General features: G+C 35.1%; 3 protein-coding genes and 1 pseudogene across 3 annotated transcripts; 1 reads left to right on the top strand and 3 right to left on the bottom strand.

Moving 5' to 3' along the window:
• On the top strand, positions 3,539-5,829 carry LOC104739763. Its single transcript, XM_010460211.2, has 9 exons — positions 3,539-3,644; positions 4,136-4,245; positions 4,316-4,451; positions 4,591-4,694; positions 4,786-4,852; positions 4,942-5,010; positions 5,088-5,258; positions 5,340-5,539; positions 5,634-5,829. Exons 2-8 carry the CDS (start codon positions 4,136-4,138, stop codon positions 5,385-5,387), a joined length of 705 nt encoding a protein of 234 aa, XP_010458513.1. The 5' UTR covers positions 3,539-3,644; the 3' UTR covers positions 5,388-5,539; positions 5,634-5,829.
• Positions 6,343-8,100, bottom strand: LOC104739762 (F-box protein At1g11270-like). The gene is made up of 2 exons (XM_010460210.2): positions 7,923-8,100; positions 6,343-7,674 (listed from the first exon to the last, which is right to left on the bottom strand). The coding sequence occupies exon 2, from the start codon at positions 7,650-7,652 to the stop codon at positions 6,438-6,440; it is 1,215 nt and encodes a 404-aa protein (XP_010458512.1). The 5' UTR covers positions 7,653-7,674; positions 7,923-8,100; the 3' UTR covers positions 6,343-6,437.
• Positions 10,290-12,964, bottom strand: LOC109125034 (annotated as a pseudogene).
• On the bottom strand, positions 16,465-18,743 carry LOC104743228. The gene is made up of 10 exons (XM_019235435.1): positions 18,700-18,743; positions 18,573-18,617; positions 18,178-18,475; positions 17,912-18,085; positions 17,681-17,826; positions 17,263-17,557; positions 16,986-17,171; positions 16,764-16,897; positions 16,590-16,659; positions 16,465-16,505 (listed from the first exon to the last, which is right to left on the bottom strand). The coding sequence occupies exons 4-10, from the start codon at positions 17,964-17,966 to the stop codon at positions 16,465-16,467; spliced, it is 927 nt and encodes a 308-aa protein (XP_019090980.1). The 5' UTR covers positions 17,967-18,085; positions 18,178-18,475; positions 18,573-18,617; positions 18,700-18,743.

Genomic DNA, 19,185 nt, shown 5'->3' with positions numbered 1-19,185 from the left:
GGCATACCAATGAAATTTCAGACATACTTTGTTTTCCTCGTAAGAGTCCAAAAAGTCCTACTTCTTTTGAATTTAAAATAGTTTTATAGATATCTACCGATGTTTAAATATGCAGAGTCGACGCTTGACTTTGATCATTTAGATTGATATTGCAGCGAAGCTCTCTTTCGTACTCGCACCAAAATCAAGGGCCAATCTGATGGATAAGTATATGGACTTATTATGTAGGCATTATATATTGAGAATAGAATCTAGACTCATCAGTTGACTCAAGTTTTCAAATATGCGTACACGATTAATATAAGTGTTGGTTTGGTAACCTAGATGGTTATTGTTCTATATATGTGAAACAAACACATGATGAATGCAAACGATTTCAACAGCAAAAGATAGAGCAAAATGAAGTCGAATCACTACTTTCTTTTTAACTACATATGCATCCTTAAGAATGATTCTATAGATTTCTGAATCCAAAACTAAGCTTTTGTGGAGTTACTGGAGTACATTAAATATATATATATATATATTTAAGCTTGTACTTTCCTTCTTCTCTTTGGTAATCGAGAGGGATCCATGGAAACTCTAAAAAGAATATTGAATCTTCTTGTCATAAAACATTCAAAATGTCTTAACACATGATTGGATTTTCAGATAATACTCAAAACCCTTGTCGACATCAACTGAAAGTTACTTGACTTTTAATTGCTTGTGTCGATAATGATTTTAAATGATATCGAAATTAAACATAAGAGCGTTGACGGACGAATCATGTTCATGCCGTGCCGAACGGCTGAAACTAATGGGCGCCACCTAAGCAATTTTACAGCAAGACTTTGCTGGTCTCTACCCCCTCCGTTGACTTTCTTTTACATCTCATTCTACGAATTATTTAGGAGAACAAATATCTAAAAGTAATATAATTAGCTTAAAAATCGTTATCTGATTAGTTGTTGTCAGCAAACTAATAGTACTAAGCTTCAAATACAAATTGATAATTGAATAATCAGTCCACTAAATAACATTCTGACGACTGCTAGTAAAGATTACTCTGGTTTTTTTNTTTTTTTTTTTTTTTTTTTTTTTTTTTTAATTAAATCAACTTTGGTATTTGATCGTTTGGGCTCCCGCATGATTGATTCATATTTAGTAATCGTAAGAAGTGATCTTGCATGAATTTTTTTATTACTATTATTACCGGGATTATTAGGTTATTTCGCAGAAACTGCTAGAAAAAGGTAAATACCCAAAAAGAAAAGAAAAACAAAGGCTTAGGCCCAACACCTTCCATGAAAATGAAATGAAATGGATGTGCTGATATCAAGCAAGAAGATCTAGAGTGATTCTAATAACTATTCCTTCTAAGCTAAGATAGAAGATGAGTCATAAGTATGCACGTTAGAGAAGACATTAGTAGAAAAAAAATGTTTATCAGCGATGCAGTTTTGTGTGGGTCAAAACTATAATCCTTCGACAAAAATGTTTAGTAGTCACCCGTGCAGCGCTTGTAAACACATATTGTTAAAGTCTTGCGAATTAGCAGATGAAAGTTTTTTTTGCCTATAAGGCTTTCTAATTCCAAAGCATGAACTAGGATATGATATCTAGTCATCATGGATGGGAACATATAATAAAATGAAAAATATAGAGAAAAGCGGGTTTGGATCTTGACGTATAAAAGAAAGAGTGTTGATATGTTATGTTTCTCTCAAGTTATAAAGCGGTCCTTAGCCAAATAAAAATGTAAGTCAATGCTTTTTTCAGTTGTCCACCCAACGCACTTGCTCCCAATTCTTTACTCCAACACCACCTTGGAGGTTAAAATCTAAAAAAGGTTTTATAAGAAATCTAATACATATGCAAAGTTTTAATATTACTTGTGAAATTGAATAACTGAAGACCCACTTTTTTGATCCCATCACTCTCACATACCTCTCATGTCTCTTAATAGAACTGAGTTGTGGTATATGAGAGAGACCATTCATATCTGAATGCTTTTTGTTCCGTTCCATACGAAACCCATATGCTTTTCCATTTCTATATACCCCCTTTTGATAATGCTAATCCCCAAAATTTTAGTTCCATTGTTCCTAAACAAATCTCTATTTTGAATCTAAGAAAAGGACAACTAACTTGTCCAAAAAATAACAGACGAAAGGGGTTGAAACTTAAAGAATGTTTGATTTATTCTGTAAACTCCGTATGTAATGTTATTGAGTTTACTTCTACTTTAATTTGATTGACAATAACAACTTCCATAGTAGCTAGTGATTACATCTAGGATTCTTTCAGGAACATTAATTTACAAATCCTAAACGCCCAAAAAACTGAAGTGTCTAATAAAAATCTGTATTATCAGTCTACTATAAAACCAAATTATTCGATTTTCGGATTGTGAACAGTACCATGAAAAATCATAGATGGCAATAACTAATTAATTATGCCCGTCGCTCTTTCTTGTTCCCAAGTTTTGAAGTAAGAAAAATTCATAGTACTTAAAACTTAAAACTAAATGACGTGAAAACATATGTCCAAGTTTGTGTGTAAGTGTATGACTTCATTATCTAGTAAATAGGAAATACATTAGTTACACACCCTCCAGATGTTGAAAAGAGAAGGTGCAAAGACTTTATTCTGCAAATTGATATTTTTAGTTAGAAAAGAAGTTAAGAATTAATGAGCAACTAAAAAAAAAATTACTGAAGCTATCTAAATGACCTAAAATATTAAACTATTTAATAGCTGAAAGATGTGACTTTTTGAAATGACCTTTTGGGTGTAAAAGTTGAAGAGTTTGCTGTGCCTAGTAGAAAAAGATAAACTGACAATATTTGATATTCTTAAATTTAGGGAAGTAGATACTAGATACAAAGTATGGTTATCTACTTACTTATCTTCATTTGGTTAAATAGTGTTGTTAACTTAAAACAAACTAGCATCAGTTGGTGTTGAATGTTATATAAGAAGAAGTGTTACAAGAACCGCTGACATTATATAATATTCTGATCAACTGTAAGGTTAACGTTATTCTTATAAGGAAACCAAATAAAACTCAATACAGATTGAATTCTGCACCTTGGTGTAAATGATATGGTTATGTATTTCATTATTTAGGGTTTAGACCTCCAACTCATTTCTCAATTTAACTAGAAAGTACACGGTAACTCTCAAAATGTATTGAGCATTTTTTTTGTTTTGTTTTTTACAGCACATACATAAATTTCCACTTAGAAATTAAAGAAGATTGCAAGTAACTTTACCAGGAATATCAATGAACCCGATTATTGCGATTGCTCAGGATACCCTTTTTAACCAAATCAATTCTACCTACTTAATAATTATATGTACACAGGAAGAGTTTATTAAAGAAAAAAAGATTAAAATGACATTTGTCCCGCACAAAAGTCATATTTTTTGTTTTTGACAAGTGAACGTTGGGGTATCCGACGCGGAAAAAGATTATTTGAAACTTAAAAAAAGTAAAAACATCCCTCGCTCTCTCTTAATTCTTCTTACGTGGCATTGACCGTTGGATCCTTAAAAAGCAACATCACTCTCTATCTCTCTTTTTTTTTCTCTCTGCAAAATCATTCCTAATCCCAAACAAAAGGAGTCGATCAATCTTACTTTCATCCAAGCAAAAGAGGGTAAATTCGAATCTAAATCCTTTCTCATCTGTTCTGTTTCATGTTAAATTAGGGTTTTGTAATTCAATTCACTGTCTGCAACTCGGTTTCTTTTTTTTTTTGTTATTCTATCATGGTTGATGCATTCAATTTAGGGTTTCATCTTTGATGAATTCAATTTAGGGTTATTGTATAGATTCTGCGTGTTGGGTTGGGGATTGAATTTGTATGGGAAAGTCTTGATCTTTGTATCTCTAATTTAGAATTCGATATTGTTAATTTGGGTTTGGGAGAATTAGTCGGAATCATGCGTATACATCTCGTATTCTCTTCATTCATTGCACGACCACTGGGTTTTTGATTGATTCATTGCACGACTAATGTGTTTATGAAGTCCGTTTGGTTGCTTCAAGAGATTGTGTGTTTACTGTCATTTTTTTTTTTTTTTTTTTTTCATGATAAAGAATCAAGAAAGACTTTTTGTATATCTCTCTCTCTCTCTTACTTTGCAGATGTCTACTGTTACTGTAAAAGTGAGCAACCTTTCTAGTGGAGCAACAGCGGGAGACCTCGACGAGGTTTTTTTCTTGGCAGGATCTATTGTGTACATAGAGATGCAAAGGTTTGGTTCTTTTTAAAAGCTTTTAGCTCTTAATTAAATTAGTTAGAATCTTAACTCTTTTTTTGTGCAGGGAGACTCAAGTGGCATTTATCAGTTTTAGGGACTTGCAAGGAGCTCAAAACGCACTTGGTTTCTCCGGAAAAATGATTGTTGATTCTCCAATCATTGTCACTATGGCTCCAGACTATCAGGCTTTAGCTTCAACGGTATGAATTTATTAAGTTTGGTTGCTTCAAGAGATTGTGTGTTTACGTCATTGTTAATATGTCTTCAAACTTGAAAAAGCTAAAAGAAAGGTATAAGTCTCACAGATTCTCTCTCTCTCTCTCTCTCTTCCTTTGACAGATGACTACTGTCAAAGTAAGCCATGTCTCCGTAGGAGCAACAGAGGGAGACCTCCAAAACGTATTCTTCCTGGCTGGTTCTATCATGTATATTGAGATGCATAGGTTTGGAATCTTAACTCTCTATAGTTCTTTAATTTTTAAAAGTTTCTGCTCTTAATTAAAATAGTCAGAATCTTAACTCTTTTTTATGCAGGGAGACTAAAGTCGCATATATCACTTTTCGGGACTTGCAAGGAGCTAAAGAAGCAGTTAATTTCTCGGTAATTTCACTTCTCAGCCTGTATCAGTTCCTCTACATGCTATTAACTTCCTTTTGAGTGATGACTAATAATTTTGTAATTCTCTTAAGGGAGCGACAATTGTTGATTCTTCAGTCACTGTGACTATGGCCCCGGATTACCAACTATCTCCTTCCTTGGTAAGTTCTTCTTATGTCATTATTTGAAAGAATGTAGTTCAGGTTTTAATTTAGCATAATTCACATATATGCTGCAGGTTCAAATGGGTACTGTAACTATCCAACTTATGTGCAAAACTCAGCGAGTAGGCCTTGTTATTGGCAAAGGCAGAGCAACCATCAAAGCCATCTTGGCTGACACTGGTGCCAATGTAACCACTTCTCCTTTAATGCCTGGATACCAAGTTGTGACCATAGCTTCGTTCGAGGTACCACTGTGGCATTGAGTCATCATCAATTTTTTCCTTGTTATCACTGGCTTGCTAAGTGTGTTTGCGTTTATTATGCAGAATGTTCAGGGATATTCATCACCCGTAGCCTCATTCATTTGTGTATGACAACCGATGCTAGGAATCATGAAGTCACCATTCTTGTCAATAATGTTAGCGTGAGTTGCATTGATGATGTCTCAGTTGAGGATTGGAGTAAATCTACTGGTTCTTTCATCACAGTGTCAAAGATGACATCTAAAGATTACTACCTGGTGAAGGTAACTTATATTGCATTTCTTCTTTTAAAATCTTTGTTGCGTTTATCTATGTTTTGTTTTCTACATTCATCTTTTCTTTTCTTTTTAAATGTAGATAAGCGGAGCAAAAGAAGCAGTTTTGAGAGCTTCTTTCAGAGTTGTGTGTCGACTGAGGGATTTTGCACTATTGTAAACACGTCTGGGTTTCTAATTACAGATATTGCTAAGAGCTAGACCGAGAAGGGGGATTTTGGTACTTCAAACAAAAATTTCTTGCATTTGTCAATTCATAGCAACAAAACATTGGTTTATCTCAACCAGAAACAAACGTATTCTTTGAATTGAACAATACAACACCAAAACAGAATGTTTTTTTTTTGTTCTTTTATTTTTTTTTCACACACGACCCAGAAAACAAAACAAAACAAAACAAAAAAAAAGATTTTCATCATACTTCTATTTTTCCACAACAGTTAGAGAATAAAGAAGAACAGGTAACCCCTACTTTTAATAACGAGGATAAACTTTATAAATATCATAACATAATGTATCATGTTTGTGATTTCTATTTTTAATAAATGACACGAAATGTTAATCATCGTATAAGAGTACACTTTCTAACCAAATGTAAGCAACTTTAGTCTCAGAAGATCAGTTAACGTCGACATCATGGACACTACTTATGCAATCTTGTGTCTTTAATTTATATAGATTGCTGTTGGAAGCAGAAGAGCACAACCATTGTTCCAATACAACTCTAATTCTCAGAATATTATTTATTGGTATCTTACTGACTTACTAAAGCACCAGTAACAGATATATAATTTTGCCAAAAAATCACCGTTCAATAGAAATGCAAAGAATTTTAAATTACAAAGGTTCATTGGTTCGAAAGAAGAAAAGAAGAAAGACAAATTAATTATGTTGATAAAGCAGAGAATAAGCTTTGGTAATAATAAACAGGATATCCACTGGTTTCAGGTCCGAAGAGTAACTCATAAGAGTTGGCATGGAGATCATGTATCATCGGTTGCTCCAAGCAATCACGACCTTGAAGCAATATCTTATTCTTGTCCAAAATTGCTATTGGCGCCAGCGGGAAGTTGAGTTCGTGAAACCAAAAGAGAGTTCCTGTGAGATCTAGCGAATACAATTTCTTCCATGTCTTGTTGCCGCCAGAAGAAGAATCATCGAACGACCATATAACTTGGGTTAGCCCCTTTCTCTCGCATACACACAAACGATTATCGAGGATGCACATGATAACTTTGTAAGGTTCGTCACGTTCAGGGGAAATGGGAGCTTTGGAGATAACTTGAAACGTTTCGGTGTGAAGATCGAAAGATAACACCTTGGGTTCTTCACACTCGGTGAGCCAATGAAGTGACCCATCTAAATACACTGGATAATGGTAATTATTTACCCGGTAAGGAGAAGCAGGGTGGACGTACCTCCAAGCATTGGTGCTAAAATCGAAAACTTCACAAGTGGTGGTGGTGACGTTGCTGTCGAGGCCGCCAAAGTCGGATGGATTATATAACCAAACCGGCTTATACGTTCCCTTGAGTTTGTCTTTACCAAATCCAAGCCTAGGAGTTGCGTAGACATAATCATGTTTATCATACCTGTCGGCGAGGAACTTCTGCAAGTTGGAAAGAGGAAAAGTCTGATGCCATCCGGTGGCGGGATTCACCACGACACTCGGTGTGTAAACACAGTAGGTGCATAGAAGACCGTCACAACTACCATGGCAGATCATGCTGCCCGTAACAGGGAACCTGAACGTACAAGCTACGGATGACCCCAACACAATTCTTTCATCAACTGTATTCGGAACATCAACATCACTAGTACCAGAGAAACTTAGGAACACTGAAAGAACGTCTGGACCTCGGGACTGCATACGACGGATGAACTGTCGCTCCTGGAAAAGGTGGGACTCGATAGTGGACTTCCAGCTCTTGGATACAGACTTGAACCTCACCAGAGACTCCACAGGAAGCCTCTCGAGGATGAGCTCTACAACATCGTGTGGTACCACCAACTCCACCAAACTGGACCGATGCCTTTTCAATACCAAACCCCTCGAGCCATCTCTTTCCGATCCAACACTCGAGCGGTCTCTTTTCAACATTGTCTTGTCTCTCTGTCTCTAACTGTTCAACACAGACGAATTGAGGCTTTAGAATATATATAGACACACACGAGCTGAGCTAGGAAAATCGAAAAAAAAAAAAAAAAAAGAAGGAAAACTTCCATTAACGAAATTGGTAGTTTGCAAATTGCAATAAAATAAAATAAAAAATCTCAAACATAAAATACGTATTACGGATTTATTCAAAAAAAAATCTCAAACTCAAAAATCAAAGAAAATAATAACATAAATTACAGTGAAGTGAAGTACCTCACGAAATGATCCGATCAAATCCTTCTTCCTTAGAGCTTTACCAATCCCCCAGGATTCGATGTCAATGTCTCTCTCCTTTTTGAACAATTTTATTCTTCTGCATGAGCGTGCGTCGAATCGATGCGGCTCTCACAGGCGGCGGAGGAGATAGAGACAGATCTCATCGGAAATTAAGACGGACCACAAGTTACACTTCCCTTACACATCTTTGCCACTCTCTTTTGTGTTGGGCTTTCTTATTATTATTTTGGGCTTTCAACCCACAACTCTTAATTTATTTTGAAATATTATTGTGTTGGGCTTTCAACCCACAACTCTTAATTTATTTTGAAATATTATTATTTTGTTGATTATTATTATTATTTTCTATTTCCGTGTTTTCAAATTAGGATCATTAATTACTAAATGATGGAAAAAGAGCAATTTTTTTTTTTTCTGCCACAACTCTTAACATATTTTCTTTTAAGAGAGTGGCAAAGATATGTTTTCATTTGTGTATTCAAAAATATTTTTCATTTTTGATAATGGGAATAATCATTCGTTTATGTGTATTCAAATTAGGATAATTAATTAGTAAATGATGGAAACAGAGCAATTTTTTTCCCCTTCACTTTAGTAACCGTAGATTAGAAGATTCCATAACAAATCTCCTTGACGATGCAAGTGTTGTGGTCATTTCGGTGACCCTCTTGATTTAGTAGCTTAGAGAAGATTAGCAATGAAATTCTATCAGATATTGTTAGTCATTAGATTTAGCAGATGAAAGATTTTATTTTCCTAGTAAGACTTTCTAATTCCTAAGCATGAACTTGGATATGATATATAGTCATCATTCATGGGAACATACCATAAAAATATAATAATATATAGAAAAGCGGGTTTAAATCTTGACGTATAAATGAAAAGAGTGTTTGAATCTTATCGTTTCTCTCAAGTTATAAACCGGTCCTTAGCCAAATAAATAAATATGTAAGCCAATGCTTTTTTCAGTTGTCCACCACCCAACGCACATGCTACCAATTCTTTAACAACACCTTGAAGGTTGAAAACTAAAAAGGTTTTTTTTATAAGAAATCCAATATACATGCAATGTTTGAATATTACTTGTGATTAGTGAATCGAATAACTGAAAACCCACTTTTTTGATCGCATTACTCTCACATACCTCTCATGTCTCTTAATAGAACTGAGTTGTGGTATATGATCGCAAAACATTTGGTTTTGAGGATGCAAGTGTTGTGGTGATTTCGGTGTTTGATATAGGCTCTTAGGTAAGTTTCTTTGTATCCTAATCAAAATAACAAAACACAAAACAGCTTCAAGGTCCTTTCATAACAAAGAAAGATGAGGAAGTAAGTGTTCGACAAAGAGATTACAATAAAGCAAAGAGTACGGAAATTTATTCAATAAGACACACACCCAACAAACTAGTATTACTCATTAAGAGTCTTAGGAAACACACACACACCAAACTAACTTTGGTCAAAATCGTCCAAGGTAAAGTAACGGGGAAGTAGCCTTTTACGAGCCATGAGCGTATTGGGGATTTGGACACCCTTGATCTTTCTGTAAGCAGGCCAATTCTTGGCAAAAGGGTCGGTGTAGGTGAAGCCTGGATCTATTTTGTTGAAGAAGGCTTCAGCAGCAGCTTGGCCTCTAGTCTCACGAAGGAGTTCCACAGCATCTGCAAGCACGGAGGGAGAAAACTTCATCTTATTATTGGCCATCCACTCGTAGACCTACAAACAAACAAAAAAAGAATCATTATATATATTTTCAATTCTCTCTAGCTAGCTAGATCTCTCTAATAATTCAATGTTGAGCAGATAAGACAAACCTCTAGAGCTGATTCACAGTTCCCTTCGTCGGTAAGATGCTTGGCCCACTTCACGAGATGCGGACTAGTGAATGAATCACCACGCATCTCTTTCTCCATCTTGCTTTGATGATCTAAGTACGTACGGGTCATAAAACGCAACATCTCGACATACTCCGCCTTCTCCCTAGGACCGGAACATCCGTCGCCGGTCGAAAACATAACCCTTCTCGTCAACGGCGGTGGTGTAGCAATCATCATCTGTCTCTTCCAGAGATGAAGAGAACATACTGCCGTACCGCGCAAGTTCATCATGATGCTAACCCTAAACCTCACAACCCTCCCTAAGTCCCCCTACTTAATGCAGCCCGCCCCGCCGTCACAAGTAAAAAAATAAACTTAGTTTCGTTGTTCCCTACATACCCCTTTTGATAATGCTAATCCCAAAATTTAGTTTCATGTTCCGCAAGACAAAATATTGAATCATCTTTTAGTAGTAAAAGCTGTACTCTTTAAGTTAAATTTTGAAGATTACATGGACTTGGGAATTAATTTTGATGACTAAACACATTCTGTAAAAATATACACTCAAAAACTTCACAAGTAAAATAAATAAATAAAAAACAATTTTTCTTTTTAGGAATGCCAAATACCACCAAGTATGTTGTGGAATCTGTTCCTAGATAGCTTCTTCACAAGTTTCTTAGCATCATCTGTATCTTCTCTTTCAGCTACTATCTCTATGAGTTTCAAGTACCCAGAAGCTGAAATCTTTCTTCTCGCGCTGTTGCAGCTCGTTAACGACATCAATATCAAAATCAACAACTTGGTGTTACCCAAATCACTTCTCTCATCATACCTCCTGTCTTCTTGATCAAGCAACCGAAGAATGTAGCTGATCATGTTACAGTCATCCTGCAAGAACTTCTTCCTCTTCTTTGGTATTGAGAACAAGTAACAGAGTGCCTCGCTTGCCATTTCCCGGACATGTAAAGAGACTTAGCATCGAGGAACCTAACTAGCTCGGGTATAAAACCCGCATCTCCCATTATCCTCTTAACCTCCGTTGGCAAACTACATAGCCTGGATGTAACCTTCAACGCGGATTCTTGAACAGTACTCTCCCCATTTCTAAGCAAATACAGCAAATGATCTAAGAAACGGCTACCACTCAACAATGCATTCAAGTAACTCACTGATCCAAAACACAAGTTATGAATTGCCCTCAAAGCCATCTCTTTAGATTTGGAAGACGACAACGAATTGGGATCTGATACAAGCACAAGCTCTTGGATTCCTCCTTCTCTAACCAAGATCTCACGGCTCTGTTCATCACTAGAACACATCCTCCACAAAAGATCAATAGAATTTACCTGAACAACCTCATCTTTGGATCCTATAAGCTTAACAAAAGTAGAAACCATGTCTTCTTGGATCATATACCTCTTGATTTCTTCAACGCCAACTAGATTCCTCAAACACTCCACACGAGCTAGCAATCAACTCGCCACCAAACTCACCGCAAGAACAAATCTTTAAGAGAGCAGCCACTCCTCCATGAGCAGAGACAGACCAAACATTCTCTGAATTCTCAGTTAAGTTCATCAAACATCCCGCAGACGCTACTCTACCAACAACGTTACCGTTTTCAAGAACCCTAACCAAAGGACCAACCACACAAGATCTGATCAAAACAGGCTTATACGAACCAAACCCAGATATCAAAAACACAGCTTTAGAAGCTTCCTCTTGTAACCCCATCTCAGAATCCAAAAACTCAATCAAAACATTAACAATCTCGCTTACCTCAACAACGATCTTCATATACCTATCATCTTCTTCCATAGATTCATTCAACTCCAAATCCCCAAATCTTCATCCTTGTTAACAAATCCCTAACGTAAAACCTCATATCATCTCTACAAGCTTTACCAGTTACCACTAGGCTTCGAAACAACGATAGCCAACCCACGGCTGAGAATCCCAGCAGAGTAAACCAAGGAGAGACTCTTCACATGGCGTTCGAGTTTCCTAGACATGAAATCCAAATCGCTCTGCATCAAGAGCTTCCCAGTGAACGATACGTCCAAGCATCGAGACGCGAGATCGTGACACTCTTGGAGAGAATCTAGAATGGCGTTAACCGAGGTGGAGAGAGATGGGTCGAAGTCGGGATTGAGATTCTCGACGGAAGTGATTCCAGAGTAGAGGTCTTCGAGTTTGGTTCTTATCAGTTGCCATTTAACGGTGAAGGGTTTGATTGAGTGGGAGAGTGAGATTAAACAAGATATCAATTCGATTGCTTTGTCTTGATTCTTCTCCCATTGTCTCACTGTTCTTTCTCAGTGGTTTTAAAGTGAACCCTTCAAAAGAATCTATCTTTTGGAAACTAATAATGGAAGAAGAAGAAGAAGCAGAGGAAGTTTCAACTAAACTGTTTAATTGATTATTTTTTGATGGAGGAGTAAAGGAGAGAGAGAATTTTATGGAGTGGCCTTCCTGGAGCAGTGACAAGTCGACTTAGATGGAGTTGCGAGGGTTTAGATTTTAGAATATTTTTAAAATCACTTCTTATTCAATTTGGAATTTACGTAAAAATCATTTAAAATAATATACAATTGTCTTTATCCGTCCCTAGGCCTAGGCTGCTAACAGTTAACCATGAAATGTTTGAACCGATAATACCAACTGCTGGTTCTGATCTAGAGTTGTTGTTTCATTCGACGAAGTGACTTATTTTATATGTTCAATGTATATGTTTGTTACATACATTTACAATACTTGCATGTATTACTATATTTTCCAATTTAAAGAAATGGTTGAGTTTGAATATAAATTTTTTTTGAGAAAAACGATTTGTTGAATGCATTGTTATTGTTATTGTTAAGTATTGAAAGTTAAAGCACTGTTTTTGTAGCTCGTTCTAGTGTTACGAAGGTAGGTCTAAGAAAGATTCTGAACCAGGGTGGTTCGTATGCGACGAGGACCCGGTCATCCCTTCCTTCTCAATCTTTGTTTTTTTGTTTTCTCATTTGTGTGGTAAAATATTCTAAAATCACTCAAAGTTTAGTAATAAAATCTCACACAATAACATTTCATTTTCTTTTTAAAAATATAAAAACTCTAAAAAATAATCAAATCTCCTAAAAAGTCACTCAAATCATTCAATCTAAAATATTAAAATCATACCAAATCTTTTAAAATGTGAAGTTCAATACCCCATATGTGATATTGTGTATTTTGTAATATATAAAATGTATGTTTTTATATTTATTTATGAATTTTATCATTATTTGTAACTTTTATAGATATTAAGTCAAACTAATTAATTTTTGTGGATTTATTGTTCTAGCAAACCACCATCAGAATTTGCTCTAATCTGGCCCCTTAATATCTTCTAGACTTTTCAAAACCCATTAAAAACATATAATTATCTATTATCTCCTCTGAACGAGGCTGAATCAAAAAAAGGAAAACACACACCGGAATCTCGCCGGTGGAATCAACAAAAACATGACTCTCGCCGCCGATGGAATCAACGCGATGAATCATGCTTTGAGGAGAGACAACAATGTAGATAACTTCTCTTTTTTTTTTTTTCTTTTTTTTCATCTCTTTATTGGTTTTATAGGTTTGTTCTTTGGTTGCAGCATTATCATCTCCTTCCCTCGGACTATGAAGGGGCTAAATTGCGTGATTCAGCCCGCGTCTCCAACTTCCTACGTGATTTAGGATGCTTTCTGCCTGTTTCTCGGTTAGATTATTCTTATTTTGCTAACCATGTGGTTGGTAATTTAGATCTCTCATGGATCACTCCTCTGATCCGTCAAGATCTTCTAAATCTGGGAATTGTAACGGAAGATGTGTTGTATGTGGGTGTCACCGTTCCTCCTGATACTGCTGATATTAGGCTTATCAGGAATATTGGGTTTTGGAGAAATGATCATCTCACAGAGGTACGAAAGGGGTCTTAAGAAGTAAAATTCGAATAGAAATTTATCACTTTCTTTTTTTTCATATGTATATGACTTTTTCTATTTTTAATTTGTTTTCCAACATCCATTTTCTTTTAATACATATGATTAATAATGATTTACAACATATTATCTCAATCAATTTTTGTACTAAATATTTACAAATTTTACGTACGTATATAAATTTCTCACTTGATAGTTTCTCATTTCATTGCTATAATTTATGGTGGACCCAAAAGACCAAACTATAAGTCTATAACCGGATTTAAATAACCATAAACGATAATAAATGAATTAGACCAAAAAAAGCTTCAGTCGGCTAGTTAGTAATTTGGTCTGATTTTCATTAACATACATAATTAATCCATTTGAAACAATATTATTTTCCAAAACATATGATAACATGATGCTAGTTGCCATTAACTTAGTCAACATGGACCATTGTTCCAACATGTCACTGTTTATAAAAAAATATTACTTTTTATTTTTTGTCACAGACAACGTTAAGCATCCAAAGGTATATTTTACATCAATTATATGTGTATAAAAAGTAAAAACATAAATAGCCATTATATGTATATATTTTACATCAATTATATATATTTTTTGTCACGGACTTTTTAATTGATGTAAAATATATATGTATCTTATTATATAAACCTTAGTTTTCAAAATTAGTAATTCATATAATCGCGATATATGTCAAGTATATCGATAATATTTTGATATTTATGAAAAATTTATTTAATAATTATAAGAAAATTAAAAAAATCTAAAAATAAAAGGATTACAATTAATATTTTTGAAAGTATATAAAAACAAAAATAATATATTATATCACTAATTCTAATAGGAAAGTTATCTATTAAATTACTAATTTCAATGGGAAAATATGTGCAATTAATAAGGAAAATATATGCAATTTAATTACAATTCTTATTTATCATAATCATATAGTAAAAAATTAATATTTTTGAGAGTATATAAAATCAAAAGTAATATATTATATAACTAACTCTAATAGGAAAGTTATCTATTAAATTACTAATTTCAATAGGAAAATATGTGCAATTAATAAGGAAAATATATGCAATTTAATTACAATCATATAGTAAAAAGAAATTTATACAGAAAGTGATTAAAGTATAAAAGGTTTAATGTGTTAAAATTAGTGATTAACATTATATAAGAAAAATAAGTAATTAATGTAATTTTATTAAGTTTTTCAATCGGTGAATGATTTAATAGCTTATTTAATATTATGTTGTTATATATTTTGTTTTCCAAAGTTAGTAACTAATGTGATCACGACACGTGTCAATTTTAATAAATAAAGATTTTGTCATGTGTTATACAAAGCTTTGTTTTGACATATTTGTAAATTATAAGAAATTAAAATTTTAGACAATTTAATGAATATAAAAAGATAGGTCATATAAAAAAAAGATTGTTCATATATGTATATTAAAAAAATACTAGTTCTAATTTTAAATTACTAATTCTATAAGAAAAAGAAGTAAGAAAATTATACAATTAATTAATATAATACCATAATTAAATAAATTATAATGTCAATTATTAATCCTAAAATAAAAAGGATTGTAGATATTCACCTTTACATAAACAAATAATTTTCTCACGATAACGTCTTTGAATTTTAATTAATTTATGATAATGTTAGTATAGTTTTATTTAAAATTAGTTGGACAAGTAGTAAAAATATTACGTATGAGATTACAAACTATGAAACAAATATATTTAAGATATTTTTACTTTTTCAAATATAAGATAAAATTATTTTTCAGTTTATTTGTTGAGAATTATGTTTTATTAATTTTTAGTTTTTTTAAAATATTAAGTAAGAAATAAATTTGATATAATGCACATTTTTCTTGATATGAAAATTATAAATGTTACTCATTGGGATTGAGTGCATAGAATTAAAATCTAATTGATTATCATGTAAAATACAAAAAAATCATATTGCAAGATGGAGTGTATGAACTTTAAATCGAGTTAAAAAAATAAAATAAGCGGGCCTAATCTAGTATATCATAAACCAAAGTTCACTACAGCAAATTCCTTTGTTTTCACGGAAAAGATAAGTACCGATCTGGAATGTTCTGTATATATACATATCATAGTTTGCGTATCAACGTATATGGTTAACTCGTTTTTATATGATGTTGAAATCATTTGGTAGATCTATAACATGATAATTAACGAAGTTGTATGGATATTATAGCTTTCTAAAGAAACGTTGTTATATTAAGATCTGCACTGCACACTAATCGGAACTAAAGCAACGAACTAAAAGGAAACATATCTCCAAATAAATGTGATAACTTTCACGGAAACAAGAGTTGCTTTACAAGTTGTACTTTACAAGTCATTTTTTCCTCCAATCCTCATACGACGCGATTTTAATAATTATAGACTTGATTGTAACGTTTCATCAAATTTTAATAGATTTTTTTTCGTCTTAGTTTATGATGTTTATGATAACCTGGTAATGAGTATAAATTGTTGGACTTGATGTCAGAAAAAAGAACTGTTGGACGTGCATAGTTCGTCAGCATCGCATTTGCGGGCGAATGTATCTGTAGTGGGAAAAGACAACATGTGGGGGTCAAAATTAAGCAAACAACTAAAAATTAAAACAAGACTTTGGTAGCATCGGCATAGTTTTCTCTTGCAAGTTTTCTTTACTTAATCACACACCATCGGCATTCTTCAGTTATTTTTTTCTTCATGTTTCTCTACTTCTCCTTATTCCACTTTCGCTAGTAGCTACAACATTTACAGTTTCTTTAAGAAAACCCCATAATTCTTAAGATTAGAGAAATCTCAACGTTATCAGATATAATAACTTGCCTTGGTCACCATGGTTGGGAGCACACTCCTTACGAAGAAACCGAGCATTCCCACGCAACCAGTCCAACAGCTGCTTAAAAACAAAGGCAAGACGGTCAAAATTAGGCAAACAAGACTGCTTGTGAGCGACGACAAAAACGTGTTACTACAAGTCCATCTAGGATGCTTGACTACCTTCCGCTTGTGTGACCAACTAGTAACGTGAGTGGTAAAATTTCCAAACCCTTGGCCATGAAGATCGTCGCATACCGAGCAAATCCAGAAGGCATATTCACAAGTTTCATTATCCTCCTCAAGTGCCTCTGAAGCTGTCGAAAAAAAAAAAGTACAAGCTAGTTAGTTGACCAACAGACTGTAGCCAAGTAAAGTAACACTGTCAGAGAGAGAAACACACACCTGCCAAGAAAAATCTTTCAAGAGAATCACATGGAACCGGCTGAAGAATGTTGTATCCCCTCGATTCTAGCGAGAATGCATCATCAGAAGTGAAGGATTTTGCGTCGGATATGACCATTAGATTAGCTGGAGGTGGATTCCCAACCGTAAACTCACAAATTAGACGATCAACAGTGGCAAAAAACCCTGTTTCAGAAACTAAAGACATATGAGACTCTCTATTCAACAAGGAAAACATCCATTACTGAGAAAGGTGCAAAGATGAGAAGATCCTAACCAGAGGCGATGTTATTAAGAGAGATTCCACTGGAATAGACTCCTTCCAGAATGTCATTAGGGACGTCTGTTAGTACGCCAATGGCAGTGATGGTGAGAGGACCAGAGTAGCCTTTATTCTCCAAAAACTGTTTAATACATGGACCTACGCGACGAGGAACACAGCCTGGTGGAACCGGACACATATTGATGTCCCAAAAGACCGATGTTACAGCCCCCAGGTCTTTCTCAGGAGGCTCACTCAGTGGTGCACTCAGGCACTGGAGTTGCTTACTTATGGGCAACAGCTCCGACAACTGCTTGAAAACCAAACGCACATCCAGTCAGAAGAAGAAGTGACAAAGGGAAATTATTTGTGATAAGAGGTTGTTTGACTAGAAAATAGTTACACAATGACAGTGAACAATTCCGCACAGTACCTTCTGTTGATGGCGTCTACTGGAGAGATGCATGGCGAAACTTCTAAATCTGTGGAAGGGAAGACTATGGTAGTTGCATAATGAGCAAATCAAGAAAGCAGACTCACCCGTTTCACTGCACTGATCCTCCTCAACTTCACCTGAGTCTGGAAAAAAAGATAAAAGTAGGTCACTTGAACAGCAGGTTTGGTGGTTATTTCAACAACAATGCTAGAGATGACAAACACGCACCTGCCACACAAAAGCGATGAAGAGAATCAATGGAAACGGCTTTAGAAGGTTGCATCTCAATGTTTGAGACTTACTCCCAAGCAAAGATTTTGGCATTGGATATGACCATTATGTTGCATAGAGGACCAGGGCTATTGGAACGCTCAAAAACGAGCTTCACAGTGTCTGAGGGACCTGTTTCAGAAACAAAAGACTTGAGTCTCTCTCTATTCATCAAGGAAAACAACCATTACTGTAGAAAGGCCCAAGGATAAGAAGATATTGACCGTAGGGGACGTTATGAAGAGTGATTCCACCGGAATAGACTTTTTCCAGAGTGTCATTAGGGACGTCTGCTAGAACGCCAATGGCTTCGATGGTGACATGACCAGAGTAGCCTTCTTTCTTCAAGAACCGTTTGATGCACAGACCGACCAGACTAGCATCAAAGCCAGGGGGAACGGGACACGAATTGATGTCCCAAAAGACCACTGTCTCACCCACAACCTTTGCAACCTCCCAGTCTATCACATGAGGAGGTGGAGGTGCATAGTTCGTCAGCATCGCATTTGCCGGCGAATGCACCTGCAGTGGAGAAAAGACAACATGTGGGGGTCAAAATTAAGCAAACAAAACTAAAAAAAAGTTAGAAATGAAAACAAGACTTTGGTAGCATCCTCACCACAGCAGCGTCGTCGTCCGGATCAGGAGGCATCCATCTTGTAGCCTTGAACAACAAATGAACATGGGGTCAAAAACTGGAAGTGACTACTAGTGCCAATGAGAAAATGTATTGGTACAATGCTTACCATCTCGTGAAGAACATCATGATGATGTTCTTCACTAGACAGATGAGCGATGAGATTTTCAAAGATTTGTCCAGGAGGATCACGGCCGCATATAAAGCAATCCCACAAGGCAGATCCACCCGTTTCCTCCTCTGAATCTGTGGGCCAGTTGATCAGCAACAGATACATTTGTTGGTTATTTCTCATCCAAACAAGACAAGAAAGTGAGAGAGGAAAAACACACACCTTCCATAATTATGCTTTCAAAAGACTCAATAGGAAACGGCTGGAGAGGGTTGTGACCATACTCTTTTAGTAAGTCAGATAAACGACCGCATTCTTTCCGAAGAGATAAAACCATAAAATTAGTTGGAGGTGGATCTATGTCGTTGGTATCAAATAGGTCTGAGATGTTTAAGTGATCTGTTTCAGAAAAACTAAAAGACTTGAGACATGATCGGTTATAGTAAAAAGAAAGGGAATAAGGATGAGAGGAAGATATTTACG

This window comes from Camelina sativa, chromosome 14 (assembly GCF_000633955.1).
Source record: "Camelina sativa cultivar DH55 chromosome 14, Cs, whole genome shotgun sequence".
Classification (NCBI taxonomy): Eukaryota; Viridiplantae; Streptophyta; class Magnoliopsida; order Brassicales; family Brassicaceae; genus Camelina; species Camelina sativa.
This window is presented reverse-complemented; position numbering and strand designations above follow the sequence as displayed.